The sequence below is a fragment of the Gobio gobio genome (genome assembly GCF_949357685.1).
Source record: "Gobio gobio genome assembly, chromosome: 23".
Lineage (NCBI taxonomy): Eukaryota > Metazoa > Chordata > Actinopteri > Cypriniformes > Gobionidae > Gobio > Gobio gobio.
The window spans coordinates 36,617,348-36,634,754 of record NC_137119.1 but is presented as its reverse complement, the minus strand read 5'-3'; the positions used below and the strand labels follow the sequence as shown (position 1 = coordinate 36,634,754).

At 32.6% G+C, this 17,407-nt stretch overlaps 1 protein-coding gene across 3 annotated transcripts in view; it reads left to right on the top strand.

Moving 5' to 3' along the window:
• agap3 (ArfGAP with GTPase domain, ankyrin repeat and PH domain 3) overlaps positions 1 to 17,407 on the top strand; it is a gene marked incomplete at its 5' end in the record, with an annotated part of 270,237 nt that overhangs the window by 228,270 nt on the left and 24,560 nt on the right. For all 3 annotated transcript variants that reach the window (XM_079806208.1, XM_079806209.1, XM_079806207.1), the window contains 4 exons: positions 1,102 to 1,263; positions 14,793 to 14,947; positions 15,058 to 15,148; positions 15,311 to 15,533. In XM_079806208.1, coding sequence (XP_079662334.1) covers positions 1,102 to 1,263; positions 14,793 to 14,947; positions 15,058 to 15,148; positions 15,311 to 15,533 — 631 coding nt within the window. The remainder of the gene's footprint in view (positions 1 to 1,101; positions 1,264 to 14,792; positions 14,948 to 15,057; positions 15,149 to 15,310; positions 15,534 to 17,407) is intronic.

Below are 17,407 nucleotides of genomic sequence, written 5' to 3'. Positions count from 1 at the left end.
TAATTTATATTTATGTAAAATATGAATACTTTGTTACATCCTTTTTATTATTATTGTTGTTGTTGTTGTTTTAATAATATATACATTAAAATATTTAATATACAATATATATAATGAAACATTTTAATGTGTATATATTATGAAAATATATACACGTATATATGAATAATAAGATGATATATCGATGGGTGGATGGATGGATGGATGGATGGATGGATGGATGGATGGATGGATGGATGGATGGATGGATGGATGGATGGATGGATAGATGGATGGATAGATAGATAGATAGATAGATAGATAGATAGATAGATAGATAGATAGATAGATAGATAGATAGATAGATAGATAGATAGATAGATAGATAGATAGATAGATAGATAGATAGATAGATAGATAGATAGATAGATAGATAGTATTATTATTGCTGTCAAATCGATTAATCGTGATTAATCACATGATATATTAATATATTAAATAAATATATATTATATATACAAAACTTATACTTTATACTTATACTAAAAATTATATAATTAATATTTATTTGCTTATATACATAAACTTTGCTTGATGCGATTTAATTGCGATTAATCGATTTGACAGCGCTAATTACTATATTTTTTTAGTATTTGTATTTTTATTTAGTATTTTTATAATATTTGTTTTTAGTATTATTATTTTAAAATATAATATATATATATATATATATATGCATTATTTATTTATATATATATATATATATATATATATATATATATATATATATATATATATATATATATATATATATATATATATATATATCCATTTTATATATATATATTATATATATATATTATATATTTTACAATAATACTAAAAACATGCATTAATATTTGTAATATAGTATTATTATTTATAATATAGTATTATTATTAAAAAAATATATATATATATATATATATATATATATATATATATATATATATATATATATATAGAAATTTTTGTTACATTTTAATGTGCATATATATTATTAAAATAACATATCAATACTTATCATTGGTCCAGGTAAGAGACTCTGTTGACTGAACTTCATGTCTGTTTTCCTTCCTCCAGCCAATGGGATGACAGATCCTCTAAGCTCCGCCCCTGGCATGAGCAGCGCCACCAGTCCCAAACTTGAGCCTCCGCCATCACCTCATGCCAACCGCAAGAAACACAGGCGGAAAAAGAGCACGGGCATCACCAAACCAGACGGGCTTTCTGCAGGAAATGAAGGTAAAGGGACGCAAAACTGTACAAGTTTGTGTTATATGTGAGAAAAATGACCATATCTCTTATATCTCACTGTCCCATTGGTTATCAAAACAACATAAACACCAGTAGATTTTCGGGCATCAGTAACCATTTTAGCAGGCGTAGGTTTGTTTGACTGACCGAGTGCTTGTTTTAGTGAGAAAATGCTATCAAATAGAAAAAAGTCCAGTTAGCCTGTGGCTAATAAAGTAATTTAATCCTTTTCTGAATTACAAAACGCTTCGATTTGATCCATTGTTAGTGCCATGTGCAACAGAGATGATGTGTCATGAACACAGTGCCACTTTGGTTTTATTGCCCGTCCCAATGACAAATACAGTCCTCTAATTGGTTGTTATTGAGGAAACAAAAGCGCATCCCTCAGGCTATTCTGTTGCCAATAGGCAAAATCCATCAACTAGATGGACCCTGTCCATCAATGAAGATGTCACAGGTGCTTCCTAATAAATTTGTTGTTTTTTTGGAAAATCATTTTATAAATGCACATACAGCCAATGTGCGACTTTGACATCACACAAAAACACCACGATAAAGCACTTAAACGATAAATACACATCTGTAGGTGATATTGACAGACTATTCTGACTCATTTAAGAGGGATTAGCAACAAGCGTTTTTATTCAGTTTTATTGTTTTTCCCCTCCGTTTCATTCAGACAGAAGCTCTCTAGCTTACCAGAATCAAGTTTAATTGTGTTTTTACATGAGCTAGAATAGCCTCAAATGATCCAGCTCCACCATTGTGACTATTTTATTGGTTTTAAATGTGTATGAACGACATTACGAGCTCAAGGGATCACAGACATGGTCATTTCCCTCTGCAGCACTGATAAGGAAGCTAAAGACGTTCTTAGCGTTCGTTCTGTCTCATTACGTGTGGTATAATTGACAGTTCCTCCGGAATACGAGGTGTAACCTCTGATTTACTTAAGCTTTACTTGGTCATCTGGCAGAATAACAGAGGTGGAATGAGTGTGCGGACGGATTTCGGTACGAACTTCCATCATGAACGTCGTCGTCTTTGCCTCTCTACAGTCTGAAAGGTTCTATTAGTGTGCGCTTGTCTGTTCTAGTGAGTGCATGCAGAATACAGACATATTGCTTAAGTATGAGAATCACTCATATGGAGCAAGTAGTATCTACTGAAGGCAGAGGAGTGGGAGCGATGGGAGGGGTGTAGGGGGGAGCTTGGATCCTTGAATAAATTGCTATCAGTTTATCTCATTTACGGGGCAATCAAAAGCGCCGAATGCTGGCAGAAATCGAATTTTAGCTGTTGTGAAGCATCATAAATCAAATGTGCTGTCGCTCTCTAAGAAGGTGAGGCAACTTTTTTGTACTTTGCTTCATGAGCGAGCGTCTCAGAGAAGTCTGGGAGATATTTACAGCTCTGGTTCACAAATAGTCTCAGGCAGTTGATGGTTTTACGTAAATATCCACAATTAAGACTAAATGTATTGTTAAGGGCTAAAGTGCGCTTGCTGGTTGCATTTAGAAAGCCGATTCATTTTAGTGAATCAGTTCATTTCAGTGCTGATTCCATGATGATTGATTCAAGCAGACTTTGACCATTTAAACCGTTTAGACCCTGAATTTGAGTTCAAATGTAAGTTTAATCTAACAGCAAACATGCCTTTAACTCCTCTACACGCAGAGACTCTCCATTTGAACAGCTTCAGTGGAGCATCTCCTCCATTCCTGCTGGATGTACGGCGGTGTAATGAACATCTCAGGTGCTTAAAAGATGATCCAGGGTTCCTGGCGAGTCGACTGACAGGAGCTTTAATGCCTTTCTTTGCAAGCGCACCTTTATCTTCACTCGTGTACAGTAAAAAGATCTGCTCTGCTAGTCTGAAGCTTGATTAATCTGGACTATCTTCCTGTAGTCTTCCATTGGAAACATGCACTGTTTACAGATCTATTTATTTTCTGTATGCACTTTGATAAGAGGTGCATTGTCATTGCACAATTGCTTTTTTTTTTTTTTTCTTAAATAGCAAATAAAATATAGCATTAAATTATACTGTATTGAATGTGGCGTTTAAAATGTGGATCACAAACTGTGTACTTTCTGGATAATAATAAAACTCTTTAACAACATATATTTAAATATATTATTGTTATTAGTTATTTAAATATTAAATATTTCATTTCATTAATTTGTAGCAGTATAACTTATAAAACAGTATAACTTTTAATTAAAAAAAATATATATTTAAATATTTATATTATTAATATATTTATTAATTATAATAAAAAGCAATTCATTAATAAGAATTAATAATAAAAAAAGCATAGTAACTATTATTATTATTATTATTATTATAGGCTTTATCTGGTGTATTTTAATATATTTAAATATTAAATGTAATCTAATTTAATATTATAATTATTATTATTAATTATTATTATTATTATTATTATTATTATTATTATTATTATTATTATTATTATTATTATTATTATTATGGTTCTACTCGTGTAGTCTAATGATCATTTAGTTGATCAGAAAATAAAATATAATAAAATATAATTTTTGCTTATTGATCATTGAAAATCAAAAAATGAAAAATCACTGTAGGTCATAAATAAATATTAACTTACAATTGTTATAACCAACAATTGTTGTTAGTTATATATATATATATATATATATATATATATATATATATATATATATATATATATATATATATATATATATATACACACACAATTATTATTTTAATACATTTAAAATATTAAATGTCTTCTAATTTATTATTATTAATATATTATTGATTTTATATATATATATATATATATATATATATATATATATATATATATATATATATATATATATATATATATATATATATATATATATATATATATATATCAAATCAATAATATATTAATAATAATAAATTAGAAGACATTTAATATTTTAAATGTATTAAAATAATAATTGTGTGTGTATATATATATATAGTATATAGTAACTAAATGAGACTACAAGAGTAAAACCATAATAATAATATTAAATGAATGTTAAAATGTAATTATATATATATATATATATATATATATATATATATATATATATATATATATATATATATATATATATATATATATATATATATATATATATATATATATATATATATATATATATATATATATTACATTTTAACATTAATTTAATATTATTATTATGGTTTTACTCTTGTAGTCTCATTTAGTTACTATTGTGGCAGAAAATAAAATATAATTAAATATAATTTTTGCTTATTGTTCATTGAAAAATCAAAACATGAATAATCACTATAAGTCATAAAAAAAATAAAATTAAAAAAAATATATATATATATAAAATTACATTTTGAAATAATAATATTAATTGTTGTTAGTTATTATTGTTTGGTATTTATATACAGTATATATACACAAAATTATTATTTTAATAAACTTAAAATATTAAATGTTTCTTCTAATTTATTATTAATAATATATTATCTATAATTTATATATACAGTATATATATATATATATATATATATATATATATATATATATATATATATATATTAAATTTTAATATTCATTTAATATTATTATTATGGTTTTACTCTTGTAGTCTAATGATCATTTAGTTACTATTGTGGCAGAAAATAAAATATAAGTATCAGTTCTGCTGATCAATTATTGAAAATCAAAACATGAGTAATCACTATAGATTATAAAGAAATATCAGACCATCTCTGATCAAAACTAATTAAAGCCTAATCAGTTTCTCACCTTACCTTTGATCTAAACACAAAGAATAATAGAGTTTCAACTGTTAAACCGCTTTCCTACTAATATAATGATGTGCAAGTGGCATTACTAGTTTTGGTCCTTCCGGCTGATAGATACACTTGCCCAGTTTGCAGACAGCCAGCAGCGAATGAAGCTGCTGCATGTTAGGCTGGTGCTGGGGGTTTCTTGAACCCCTGTGTCTCTGTTGTACCTTTTAAAGAAGATCAAATGTGATTGCACGTATATATTTGTTGTTGATCATTGTTGGAGCGTTTATGTCTGCATTTACCTTCAGTTCATTGTTTGAAGTGTGTGTGTATATAGGGGGTGTTTTTGTTTACACTGTGTGTGCGTCTGATGGAGATGGTGAATGCGTTCTCGCCTCCTCAGTGTTTGGCCCGTATCCCCCCAGGCCCGTGTCAGTAATGGGCGCGTGCTGATTGCTCTAATACAGGTTAGGAATATTGCCTTTAATGATGTGTAAAATGAGCAAACGCCGCCGCTGACATTTACAGATGGCACAGGCAGGTCTGGTTCCTCCCAGCTGCCCGTTAATTCTTAGACACCAGCTAGCATCTCTATAGGCCCAGACCTGTTTAGTGTACTGGCGCACATGTGTTGGATTCAAGGTTTTGGAGTTTTTAAAGCGACACGCACACACACCTCAACTTAAACCCCTCGCGGCTTTGTGCCGGTGCTGATTTGATGGATTTGTGGTCGCGTGGCTGTGTGCTCTGACAGAATAGCAATCGGGTCACACTGGCAGGTCCAGATGTGGTACCGGAGCAGGCGTCTGACCCAGAGGGCGTTTGGAGTAGAAGCATCTGCCTCGATTAGATAGGATGCACTTGAGCAAATGTTGAGACTTTGTTTTCCTCTCCTTCTATCTCTCTCTGTGCTAATTTGCTTTTCGGGTTGAAATGGATTTGAATGGATCTCAACTTAAACGCCACAATTGACTGTGTCCCAATACGTGTTACTGGTCTTATTGTGCATGATTTATCAGGACACATTATTTAAAAGAAGTAAAAAGGTTTTCTCCACCTTAGAAATGGCATTTCTCAATCAATCCACACATCAAAATCTAACATGTTTCACCCCTCCATCCAATCAGATCCTGATAGATGAGATCAAGTCCTGCCCAACTTAATTTGCATAACTCTAAGCGTACTATAGTATATTGACAGTAATTTTCTATTTCAAATAAGTGCTGTTCTGTTCATCAAAGAATCCTGAAATATGTATCACGGTTTCCAGATAATAATCATCATATCAGAATGATTTCTGAAGGATCATGTGACACTGAAGGCTGGAGTAATGATGCTGAAAATTCAGCTTTGCATCTCAGGAATATATTATGTTGTAAAACGTATTCAAATAGCAAACAGTTCTTTTTGCTATTACTATTATATTACTATTTTTGAGCAAATAAATGTAGCCTTATTGAGCCATAAGAGGCTTCTTTATAAACATTTGTAAGAAAATGAACAAAAAAACCTTTGAACATTCAGTGTTTGTAGAAAGAATAGAAACATGAATGAAGGATTGCAAGGGCCAGGAGGAGAGCAGTAGAGAAAGACTGTGGTTTTAGATGTTGTTATCGTTCTTTTATTGTAGCGTATTAATTAAGGTAAGTTGTTTCTGCCCTCTTTGCCTCCAGTCCCTCAGATTGGATTTTAACTGGATGTAGTCAGGCAGAACCTGCTCTGCTCCGTCTCATTACTGCTAATTTCTGAGCACCAGTGGCTGATTGGGAACTTGTGTTATTGCACATTTTATATCAACAGACCTCAGAGTCTTTCGGTAATTTTTTAGATAAAATGTTTTTGTTTTTTTTCCTAAAGTGCAGTGCATTTTCACTTTGATTCTCTTGGACCTACACTACCAGTCATACGCTTGGGACACACATACAAATAATTTACTATGACAATTGTTCTGATTTTAGAAGTCAAGTAAAGTTATCAATACTCAGAAATAACGCGTATGAAAGTATGGCAACAACCAACAAATATGAATTATCTTATATTTGAGCTTCTCCTTTTCCATGAAGATGCTTTTAAAGGCCCACTGAAGTGCTTCGAAACGCACAGCATTATTCAATGTTGACATAATTTCCACTAAAACAGGAAGACAAGGCGGGACATGTCGAGCAGCTCCTCCCCCCCTTTTTAAAATAGCCAATAGGGTGTAGTTTATGTCACAGCTCGGCCAGAGCCGTTGAACTCGATAAAGCCGCAGTTTCCTCCTAATCTCCTCCATATCGCTTTAAAATACAGCATTCTGTGGAGAATTCAAATGAGAATTTTCTGGTCTGTGTCGACTCGCTCAAATGATCCACTCTGTGCTATCGTGTCTCTGGACCGGAGATGCGGCCATTGGCGTGACATTAACATGAAACCGGACTTCATTCCCCCCAATGGAAAGCATTTTTACACTGTCTGAATCATTCACTATCCCCTATATAGTGCACTATGAGCCATTCACCATGTAGAGAATAGTAGATGTGTGAACAAGATTTCAGCCGCAGCTTCAGCATCTATTTATAGTGTAGGGGGCGGGGCTTCAGATTCTAGAAAGCATTTGATTGGACAGAAATTCTGATGAGAAGCTGAAGAGCAGAGTGACGTCAGCAAAATCTTCAATCCATATTGGCGGAAGTGAGAGACTGTGAGTTTTGAATGCTTATATCTTCTAAATGTGAATTTTGTCATTGTTTTGAATCACACTAGCTTATCGATAACAGTAAGACTAACATATTCATAATAAAAGCCAAAAAAACTTCCATTTTGATTTCATTGGGACTTTAAATCACCTTTCTTCCTCATTCTGATGCTCAGTTTGAACTTCAGCAGATCTTCCTAGACCGTGTCTACATGCCTAAATGCATTGAGTTGCTTTCAGTTGATCAAGTGTACCTAATAAAGTGGCCGGGCGGTCAGTGTAAATTCAGTCCAGCATGCAAACTTTTGACTAGTTTTGGTAGTATATATCTAGTCCGCAATGAGTTAATAATTCATTGACTTTTGTGTTTTTAATTGCTTTAAGTGTAAAACATCAATGATCTGTAACCTAAAAAAATATGTTTTTGATTGCAGTTGTATTTGAAGATAACATTTGGATTAGTTCCAAAATTGGAATTATTGATCTTGACATACAACAGTTTTTTTTTTTCTGAGAAGTGAAATTGTCAAGAGATTTCCTTACTGCAATGAACTACTATTGATTTGGACAGCATTGTGAAGCGTCATGAATGAGTTTCAATGCAATGCAAGTTATGATAACATAAGTTATGACTGCATACTGTATGTTTTTACATTGCTTTAATTCATCAAAATATGTCAAGCAATTTTTAAGTTATAAGTCAGTTTAATGTAATTTAAGTTGAAATGACTTAAAGGGATCCTATTATGCCCCTTTTTACACAATGTAAAATAAGTCTCTGATGTCCCCAGAGTGTGTATGTGAACTTTATTTTTATAGCATGTTAAAATTGTCACTTTTTGAGGGTGAGCAAAAGCGCACCGTTTTTGTGTGTCCCTTTAAATGCAAATGAGCTGCTGCTCCTGCCCCTTTTTCTAGAAGAGGGCGGGGCTTCAAGAGCACATGTTATCAGCTCCGATTATCTCACGCAGACACACACTGAAAATGTAAGAAACTGTTCAGCCTTTTATGTTCAAACCAGAGTCGGACAATGATGGAGAGAAGCAAGAAGAAGTGACAACATGTAGAATGAGACAGGCCGTTTCTGAATGGGTAGTTGATGAGTTTATATAGCTGATGTGGAGTTAACTATCTTCAAGTCATTGATTAGCATATTCTGTCATGATGATCTATAAATCGCTCGTGTGGGAACTCTAATAAGATCTGATGCCTTCAGAGCCAGAGAATATATGCTGCATATACACTCACCTAAAGGATTATTAGGAACACCTGTTCAATTTCTCATTAATGCAATTATCTAATCAACCAATCACATGGCAGTTGCTTCAATGCATTTAGGGGTGTGGTCCTGGTCAAGACAATCTCCTGAACTCCAAACTGAATGTCAGAATGGGAAAGAAAGGTGATTTAAGCTATTTTGAGTGTGGCATGGTTGTTGGAGCCAGACGGGCCGGCCTGAGTATTTCACAATCTGCTCAGTTCTGGGGATTTACACGCACAACCATTTCTAGGGTTTACAAAGAATGGTGTGAAAAGGGAAAAACATCCAGTATGCGGCAGTCCTGTGGGCGAAAATGCCTTGTTGATGCTAGAGATCAGAAGAGAATGGGCCGACTAATTCAAGCTGATAGAAGAGCAACTTTGACTGAAATAACCATTCGTTACAACCGAGGAATGCAGCAAAGCATTTGTGAAGCCACAACACGCACAACAACAACAGAAGACCCCACCGGGTACCACTCATCTCCACTACAAATAGGAAAAAAAAGACACATGCTGCAGCCATGGTACGGCCGCGAAGATCCGTGACTATTACGCAGGAATGAGAAAGTAGTTCCTAGCCATATAGGTGTAGAAAATCGCAACTTTGAATTTTCAGTTGGTCTTAGCACACGATGTAACTGTAGAAGAGTCAAGTTTTAAATAGGAAAAATATTGAAAGTGTCTTTGTTCATGGACTGATCAGAATCAATGATGTATGCTAAGCTATGCTAAAAGTGCTACCACCAGATACAAAGATCGGCTGAATGGATTCAAAAACGGTCAAACTCAACTCTAGGGGACTTGTAAAATGAGCCTATTTAAAAAAAAAGTGGAGTGTTCCTTTAATGCTGGGTTATTAGCATGAGAATCCAACTCTTTATCAGTGTAGATAAGTCAGAATGCATGAAATAGCATTAGACCCCCCCCCCTTTTTAAAAAGCGATTTCTTTAAAAGAAAATATCTCCCTTTGCTTTGAACTTTGAGCATCGTAACTTTGCAGATGTTGTTTATGCTCAAACAGCAACATTACACACTCATTAAAGTTTAAAAAGTGAAATCATTGTCTTGATTCCAAGTTGATTGTACTTTAAAGCGGCAACTTTTGTACATTTATAGGTTTTGAATCACAGCCATAACTGAGTACACTGTAGAAAGAAAAAACTAAGACATTTTTTACAGTGTACCTCAGAACTCAAATTCACTGCCTTGATTTTGAGATTTGGCAATAAACTTTTACACATTTTTATTCAAAGAAATATTACCGAAGTAAGAATTACTGTAATTGTGTGTGCTGCTTAACTAAAGCACAACAATAATTTGGCTCCGCTTTTATTTTCTGTGGTTTCAAACATCAGAAACAGATTTTTTTTTTTTTAATAATTCCAAATTGAAATTACCTGATGTAATGGCTAATTTATCAGATGGCCAGCCAACAGAATAATTGTTTGTGTTCAGATGCAGAGGTGTATAATCATTGGACAGTGGAATGCAAGATAATTGTGTTCATTATAGCAGACGGGAGAGAAAATGCCAAATTGTTATCCAAATACAATATATTCCCTTGATATTGAAAAATGAAATTATAGCATTCAAAGATGATGTTTGCACAATCTATTACTAAAAACAAAAGTACATGTTTTGAGTGGTTCGATTTGCCCTTATTTTGACCCCATTTAGAAAAAAATGACACTTAGAAAAAAATATTTAATGGGGTTGTACAGTATATAGAGTCCTAGGGTTCTTGACTTTAAAAAAAAAGTACTTTGTGCCGAAAAGGTTCTATATAAGGTGAAATAAAACAAAATAAATCCATAAAATGATCCCATAATGGAACCCCTAAAGGTTCTATGTAGCGCCTGACAGAACCCTTTAAGGTTCTACATGAAACCTTTGTTCTAAGAGTGTAGTAAACCTCTTAAGTGAATTCTTTGTTCAACATATTTATCCACATTGTGTATCCAGGCTTACGCTTGTGGTTCATTTCCAGTAAAAAGAAGCATGAAATGTAAACAAAGAAGAGAGATCAACTGGGGCGACAGACCTTCACCCTTTAGTCCTTGATTTAGACACAAAGCTGCTGGCTCTGTATTGATCTCTGACCTGGAGTCAAGTCCCGTGAATAAATCGGGTAATTGAGGAGGGTGTCAAACTAATTGGATTGTCGCCATTCGCTTGAGGCCACTTGCTCTGCTGAAGTGAACGGGAGTCTTTTACAATGATATGCATGTGTTGAGCGGATCGGTTCAAGTCATCATATGGAGATTATTGATTGGAGATGAGAGTAGACGGAGATCTATATGCTTCACATTCAAGATTAACCGCTGCCTTAAAACCCCGTTCAACATTTCATTTGAATTTAAAGTTGTGTGCATAGTTTTTATTTAAGGCTGGGCATGTGATGGTAGAAATGTGCCATCTGTGTGACATACCTCATTAATTTAACATTAATTTGTTATGACTTATCCTATCTTTTGGTTTATGTCAGTTGCATTCCAAATAAAAAAGAGGAAGTATAGCTTTCATTTATAAATTATTTAATTCATTGGACCATCAAAAAATTGACCATAAAAACATAATAATAAAATAAATAAAGAATAAAATAAATATAAACAATACTTGTTAAAATAGAATGTATAAGAATATAGAATTTCCAGCATATTGTATTATAATATAATGTAATATATTAATTATATTATTATCGCAACCATATAAAAATAAATAAATAAATATATAAAAGGTGACGCCCACTATTGTTGAGTGATGTGACGACAATGGTAACTATGAAATATATATATATATATTTATATATTTATAATTATTTTTTTTATACATTTCAACATTTATTTAATGATTTAATTTTGAATAATTTGGCCCTCCATTATTATTATTATTATTATGCTTAAATTTTTTTTTATATATATATATATATATTATAAATTAAAGGCATTATAATAATAATGTAGGGCCAAATTACTCAAAATGAAATCATTAAATAAATGTTGAAATATATAAATAAAGCGTTAAATGCATGATTAAATAATAAATGCTAATATATAAATATATATATATATATATTTATTATTATTATTATTATTATTATTATTATTATTATATATATTATTGTTGTTATTATTATTATTATTACTATTATTATTAATTATTATTATTGTTATTATTATATATTTTTTAAGCATAATAATAATAATGATGGAGGGCCAAATTACTCAAAATTAAATCATTAAATAAATGTTGAAATGTATAAATAAATCATTAATGCATATATTTATTGATTTTTATTTATTTCATAGTTACCGTTGTCGGCACATCACTCAACAATAGTGGGCGTCACCTTTCAAACTCGATTTCTGTGGTCTTTCTAGTTTAGGCGCCTTTTTCTTGTTTTTTCGCATCACACACTATGGCTGAGCATGGTACAGTATAAGATCTGTTGTGGACTCTTGCGGATGAAGTTGCCAATCAAAACATTGAATATGACATTGCCAGGACTATAGGCAGCTGTCACTGAACCCGTCACTCTAAAACCTGCCAGTCCAGTAGATGTGTGTGTGTGAACGAAAAGGCAATGCTGTTCTTTTTTTTGCACAATATATAATATGTAATAAAAACACAAACTACAGTACGTACCCCTGCTACCAGGTGGAGCACTACGGTACACATAGTAGGTCAATTTTCACTATTAACCAAACGCTTTTCGCCTGCCACAAGATCTCTCACTGTTTTACAGCTGCCTAAAACCCAGACTGATGCATGAGAGCAACCAAACAGTGCAACCCTACACTTATTTACCTGTTTGCCACCTTAGCTTATATATTTTATTCCGCTCTTTTTGACAGTAATGGAGCGTGGGTCCCATCACCTTGGCTAAGCGTCGCATCGCTCCTGCCACAAAATCTCTCACTGTTTTATGAAAGAAATGGGCAAAATAACAAATGGCAAGTTCAAAATATTATTTTGTCTTCTCTTCTATTTTATTATTTTAGATTAATCATTAAACTGCTCGAAAGACTAAAGAAGTCGAGTTTGAAAGGTAACGCCCACTATTGTTGATTGACGTGTCAACAACCGTAACCATGAAATAAATATTTATATGTATTTATTTATTTATTTATTTATTTATTAATTTTATTAATTAATTATGCATTTAATTATGCATTTAACGATTTATTTATATATTTCAACATTTATTTCTTGATTTCTATATATTATTTAAATATTTAATTGTACATTTAACGATTTATTTATTTTTTCAACATTTATTTAATTATTTATATATATTATTTAAATATTTCATTGTGCATTTAAGGATTTATTTATATATTTCAACATTTATTTAATTATTTATATATATTATTTAAATATTTAATTGTGCATTTAACGATTTATTTATATAATTTATTACATTTATTTAATTATTTAATTTTGAGTAATTTGGCCCCCCATAGATAAAAAGAAATAAAGAATAAAATAAATATAAAGAATACTTGTTGAAATGTGTATAAAAATATAGAATTTCCAGCATATTATTATATTATATTAATTATATTAAAATATATTATATTATAATATGCTGGAAATTCAAAATTTTTATACTTATTTCAATTCTTTATATAATTTTTTTCTATTTATATATTTATTTTATTTAATAAATATATTTATAATATTTATATTTATATATTTATAATTATATAATATATTAATTATATTACATTATTACTGCCAACCCTGTTTTATATATATATATATATATATATATATATATATATATATATATATATATATATATATATATATATATATATATATATATATATATATATATATATATATATATATATATATATATATATATATATATATATATATATACCATTGTATATCAGTATATATCAGTGTGGAGGAGAAATTTTAATTAACAGACAAAGGAAAAAAGTAACAGGGTTGGCACATGACCTTGATAATTCATGATAATTTCTCTAAAAATGAGACCTCAATAATGTGGTAATGATCATTTACAGTGGGCGTCAGTAAATGGTGTTATGTTGTGCGTTTTAATGCTAATAAACGGCTTTTATTCTGTAAAACTACTGCAGCGATTGAGTCTGTGAACTTGTTTTCGCCTCATGCAGCTTCATCGGCCGTAATACTCGCGTGTGTAATCATCGTCACGTACACATCAAAGTAATCATGGTTTTGAAATGAATGTTGAGCAAATTGCAGAAATGATGGTCTGTTTTTCACCTCTCGCCCCTCATTTGAGCTCCGTAGAAACATTGCGGCACCTCGCGTGTGCTTTTGCGACGTGGAAATTACTGTGACCAGAATGATTAACCCACATTATATTCTATTTAGGCAGCTGCAATAATAATGAGTCTTCACTGGTAATGAGATAAGTACTCTAATGGATGTATTTACCTTTTTAATCACTTGGATTTTACGATGCTGATGAACAACAGCAACTGACACTAATCGCAGATACCCATAATGCACCTTGGATATTGGCCATTTAAATGTGTATTTGCAGCCTTTAGCAAAGATGTTTTCTAACTTGGAAATAATTAAAAAAATTTAATTTTACGAATGTAATGTTGGTATGTTTTATTTTAATAATGTATTTATTTTTTAATAAGAAATGTTAACTTTTTATTTTCAATTTATAGATATTAATGTTGTCATGTTTGTGGACCCACAAATCATTTCCACAGAAAAGTTTTCATAACTGATCACTGTGTATTCAAACCCATCTCACATTTGGTGTGTTTCAGAGCAAGAAGAGTCCTTTGAGTTCATCATTGTGTCCCTAACGGGCCAGATGTGGCACTTTGAGGCTTCCACGTTTGAGGAAAGAGAACTCTGGGTGCAGGCCATTGAGAGCCAGATTTTTGCCAGTCTGCAGTCCTGTGAGAGCAGCAAGAACAAGGTAAGAAGGTATTATGTTCATTTAGGTACCGTGGTAATACGTCAGTATGTTGTACTCAAACAAACCCTTCTGCTCTTTCCACATCGTGATATCTGAATTATGGCATGTAGTCTCGGTTAGGAAGCCAGAGTGATGCAGTGACCATCCAGTCCATCAGGAACGTGAGGGGAAACAGCTTCTGTGCAGACTGTGACGCCCCCAGTGAGTCAAACATTGTGACGGCACCCATTTCTGAACATGAAGCTGGTCTAATTTCTTTAGATATTTTATAGAGATGTTTGTCTTTTCTTTTGTTGTGTAAGTTGTCATCAGCCGTAATGTGACTAATATAAAATATGAAATGTAATTGTCTCTGACCCTCAGATCCGGACTGGGCCAGTCTGAACCTCGGCGCTCTGATCTGTATCGAGTGCTCCGGGATGCACAGGAACCTGGGGACACATCTGTCCCGCGTACGGTCTCTGGACCTGGACGACTGGCCGGTGGAGCTCAGCATGGTGATGACTGCCATCGGGAACGCCATGGCCAACAGCGTATGGGAGGGCTGTGTGGAGGGATACACCAAACCCGGTGTCGACAGCACCAGGTGGGTTGCCTGTTCAAAGCATTAGCTGGTCGCCTTGACAACAAGGACAACAAAGTCAACAAAATCATCATGACTCAACCCTCTTCAAAGCGAGTAAATCTTCACTCTGGGAGAATAAATAATATCTATCTTTAGCCACTGCTTAATAAATTCTTAGATTTTACTCTCCAGTGTGAGTGTTAGAGGCTAAGTATAAGTTTAGCAAAGATATATTTTCACTCGCTGAACACTCTGACTGAGCGCTTGAGTTTCGCTCTTTCACTCTATCACTGTTTCAATTCAGCTCAATGGGTGCGAGCGTACCAGTATTTGACATGGCAAAACTCTAGTGTGAAGCGCACAACATTGCTGAGAGCGCTAGCTGTGTTTCTCTCACACACACACACACACACACACACACACACAGAGTGAGAGAGAGTCTTACAGACCTACAAATAAATGTATGCGCTACATGTAAACAATATACTTTGTTGCATTTTCCTGTCAAAATAACGGGAGTTCCATTTGGAATTATTAAGCTTTCAAGAACAAGCAGAAGATAGTGGGCGGGACTAATGTGCAAACGGCAATCTCATTGGCCGACGCTCCTCTTTTACCCTCCCTGTTTTGATTTCAGCAAATCAGTTTGAGTGAACGCTGACAACGTGATTATTATTCATGAACCCAGCAGCTCATCAACCCTTAGCGCATTGTATATTGTTATTAGTAGTAGAGTTAGTAGTAGTTTTATTTTCTCTATTACTATCTTTTAATAATAATTACTATTATCAATTTTTTTACAGAAACACTGAATGACCAACAATATCTTAAGCACCACCACCAGTCCTAAGTTCAGTTAAAATGACAAATGCATTCATACACGGTTTCCAAGTGTATGTATGTGTGTATATATATATGAAATAGTATTTAAAAAAATACTAGCCAATGGCGATTCTATTGCCAAGGTGTGTGTAGAGGGTTGTGACTGGATTCTTTTTACCCAGGCACCATGAATTCAAGCTACAACCCTGTGTATAATAGGTCATAAAGTTTGTGAACTGATAACTGTCAAATTATTAGTTTTTTGTGTTATAAGCCAGGTTTTCATCCAGTTTGCGAACTACTTTCCTTTCTATTTTCCCAAACATCTTCCCAAACTTGTAATGAGAAGTGTTTATTGGCAACACACACAACAAAGAATCTTTAAGGGCTTCCTGCTGTTTTCAACCAAATAAAAAATTGTGGTTTAAAGATGAATTAAGACAGCAAGTAGTATTAGTATGAAATTATTATTATTATTAAAGGGGTCATGAACTGGCCTTTTTTTTTAAATGTATACTGTTGTCTGAGGTCAGCTTATGATGTTTGCATGGTTTTTACATTCAAAAACATCTTAATGAATAAGTAATAGGCTATTTTCTACCCTGGTTTTGAGCCTAGCTCCTGGAACGCTCAGTTTTTATGGGTGTGCCGCACTTGGAAGTAAACGCCCACGGCTATGATTGGAAAACAGTTTTGCATATTATAATGAGCTTCGGCTCCCCCGTCAGTATCGAAAATCTAATTTCTTTCCCTTGAAATCATCCAGCCTTATTTTGTTTACAAAATCCTTTTTCACAAATAATTTTTGCAATGAAACATTTAATCTTGAAACTTGACTGAAAACATAATTATTGATAAATTATTGCAGCTCTTCTGGTCAATTTGAATAATGTTTGGACTTCAAGTTCTGTGAAAGTTTAATGAATTAAACGCTCAGAGAAAGCTTTTTTTAGCATTGTTTGACATTTAAACATTAGGGGTGGGAGAAAAGGTCGATGCATCGCGATTCGTTATCCAACGATTCAGAATCGATTCTGTGTTAAATTCAAACGGCCACTTCACCACTGTGTGCG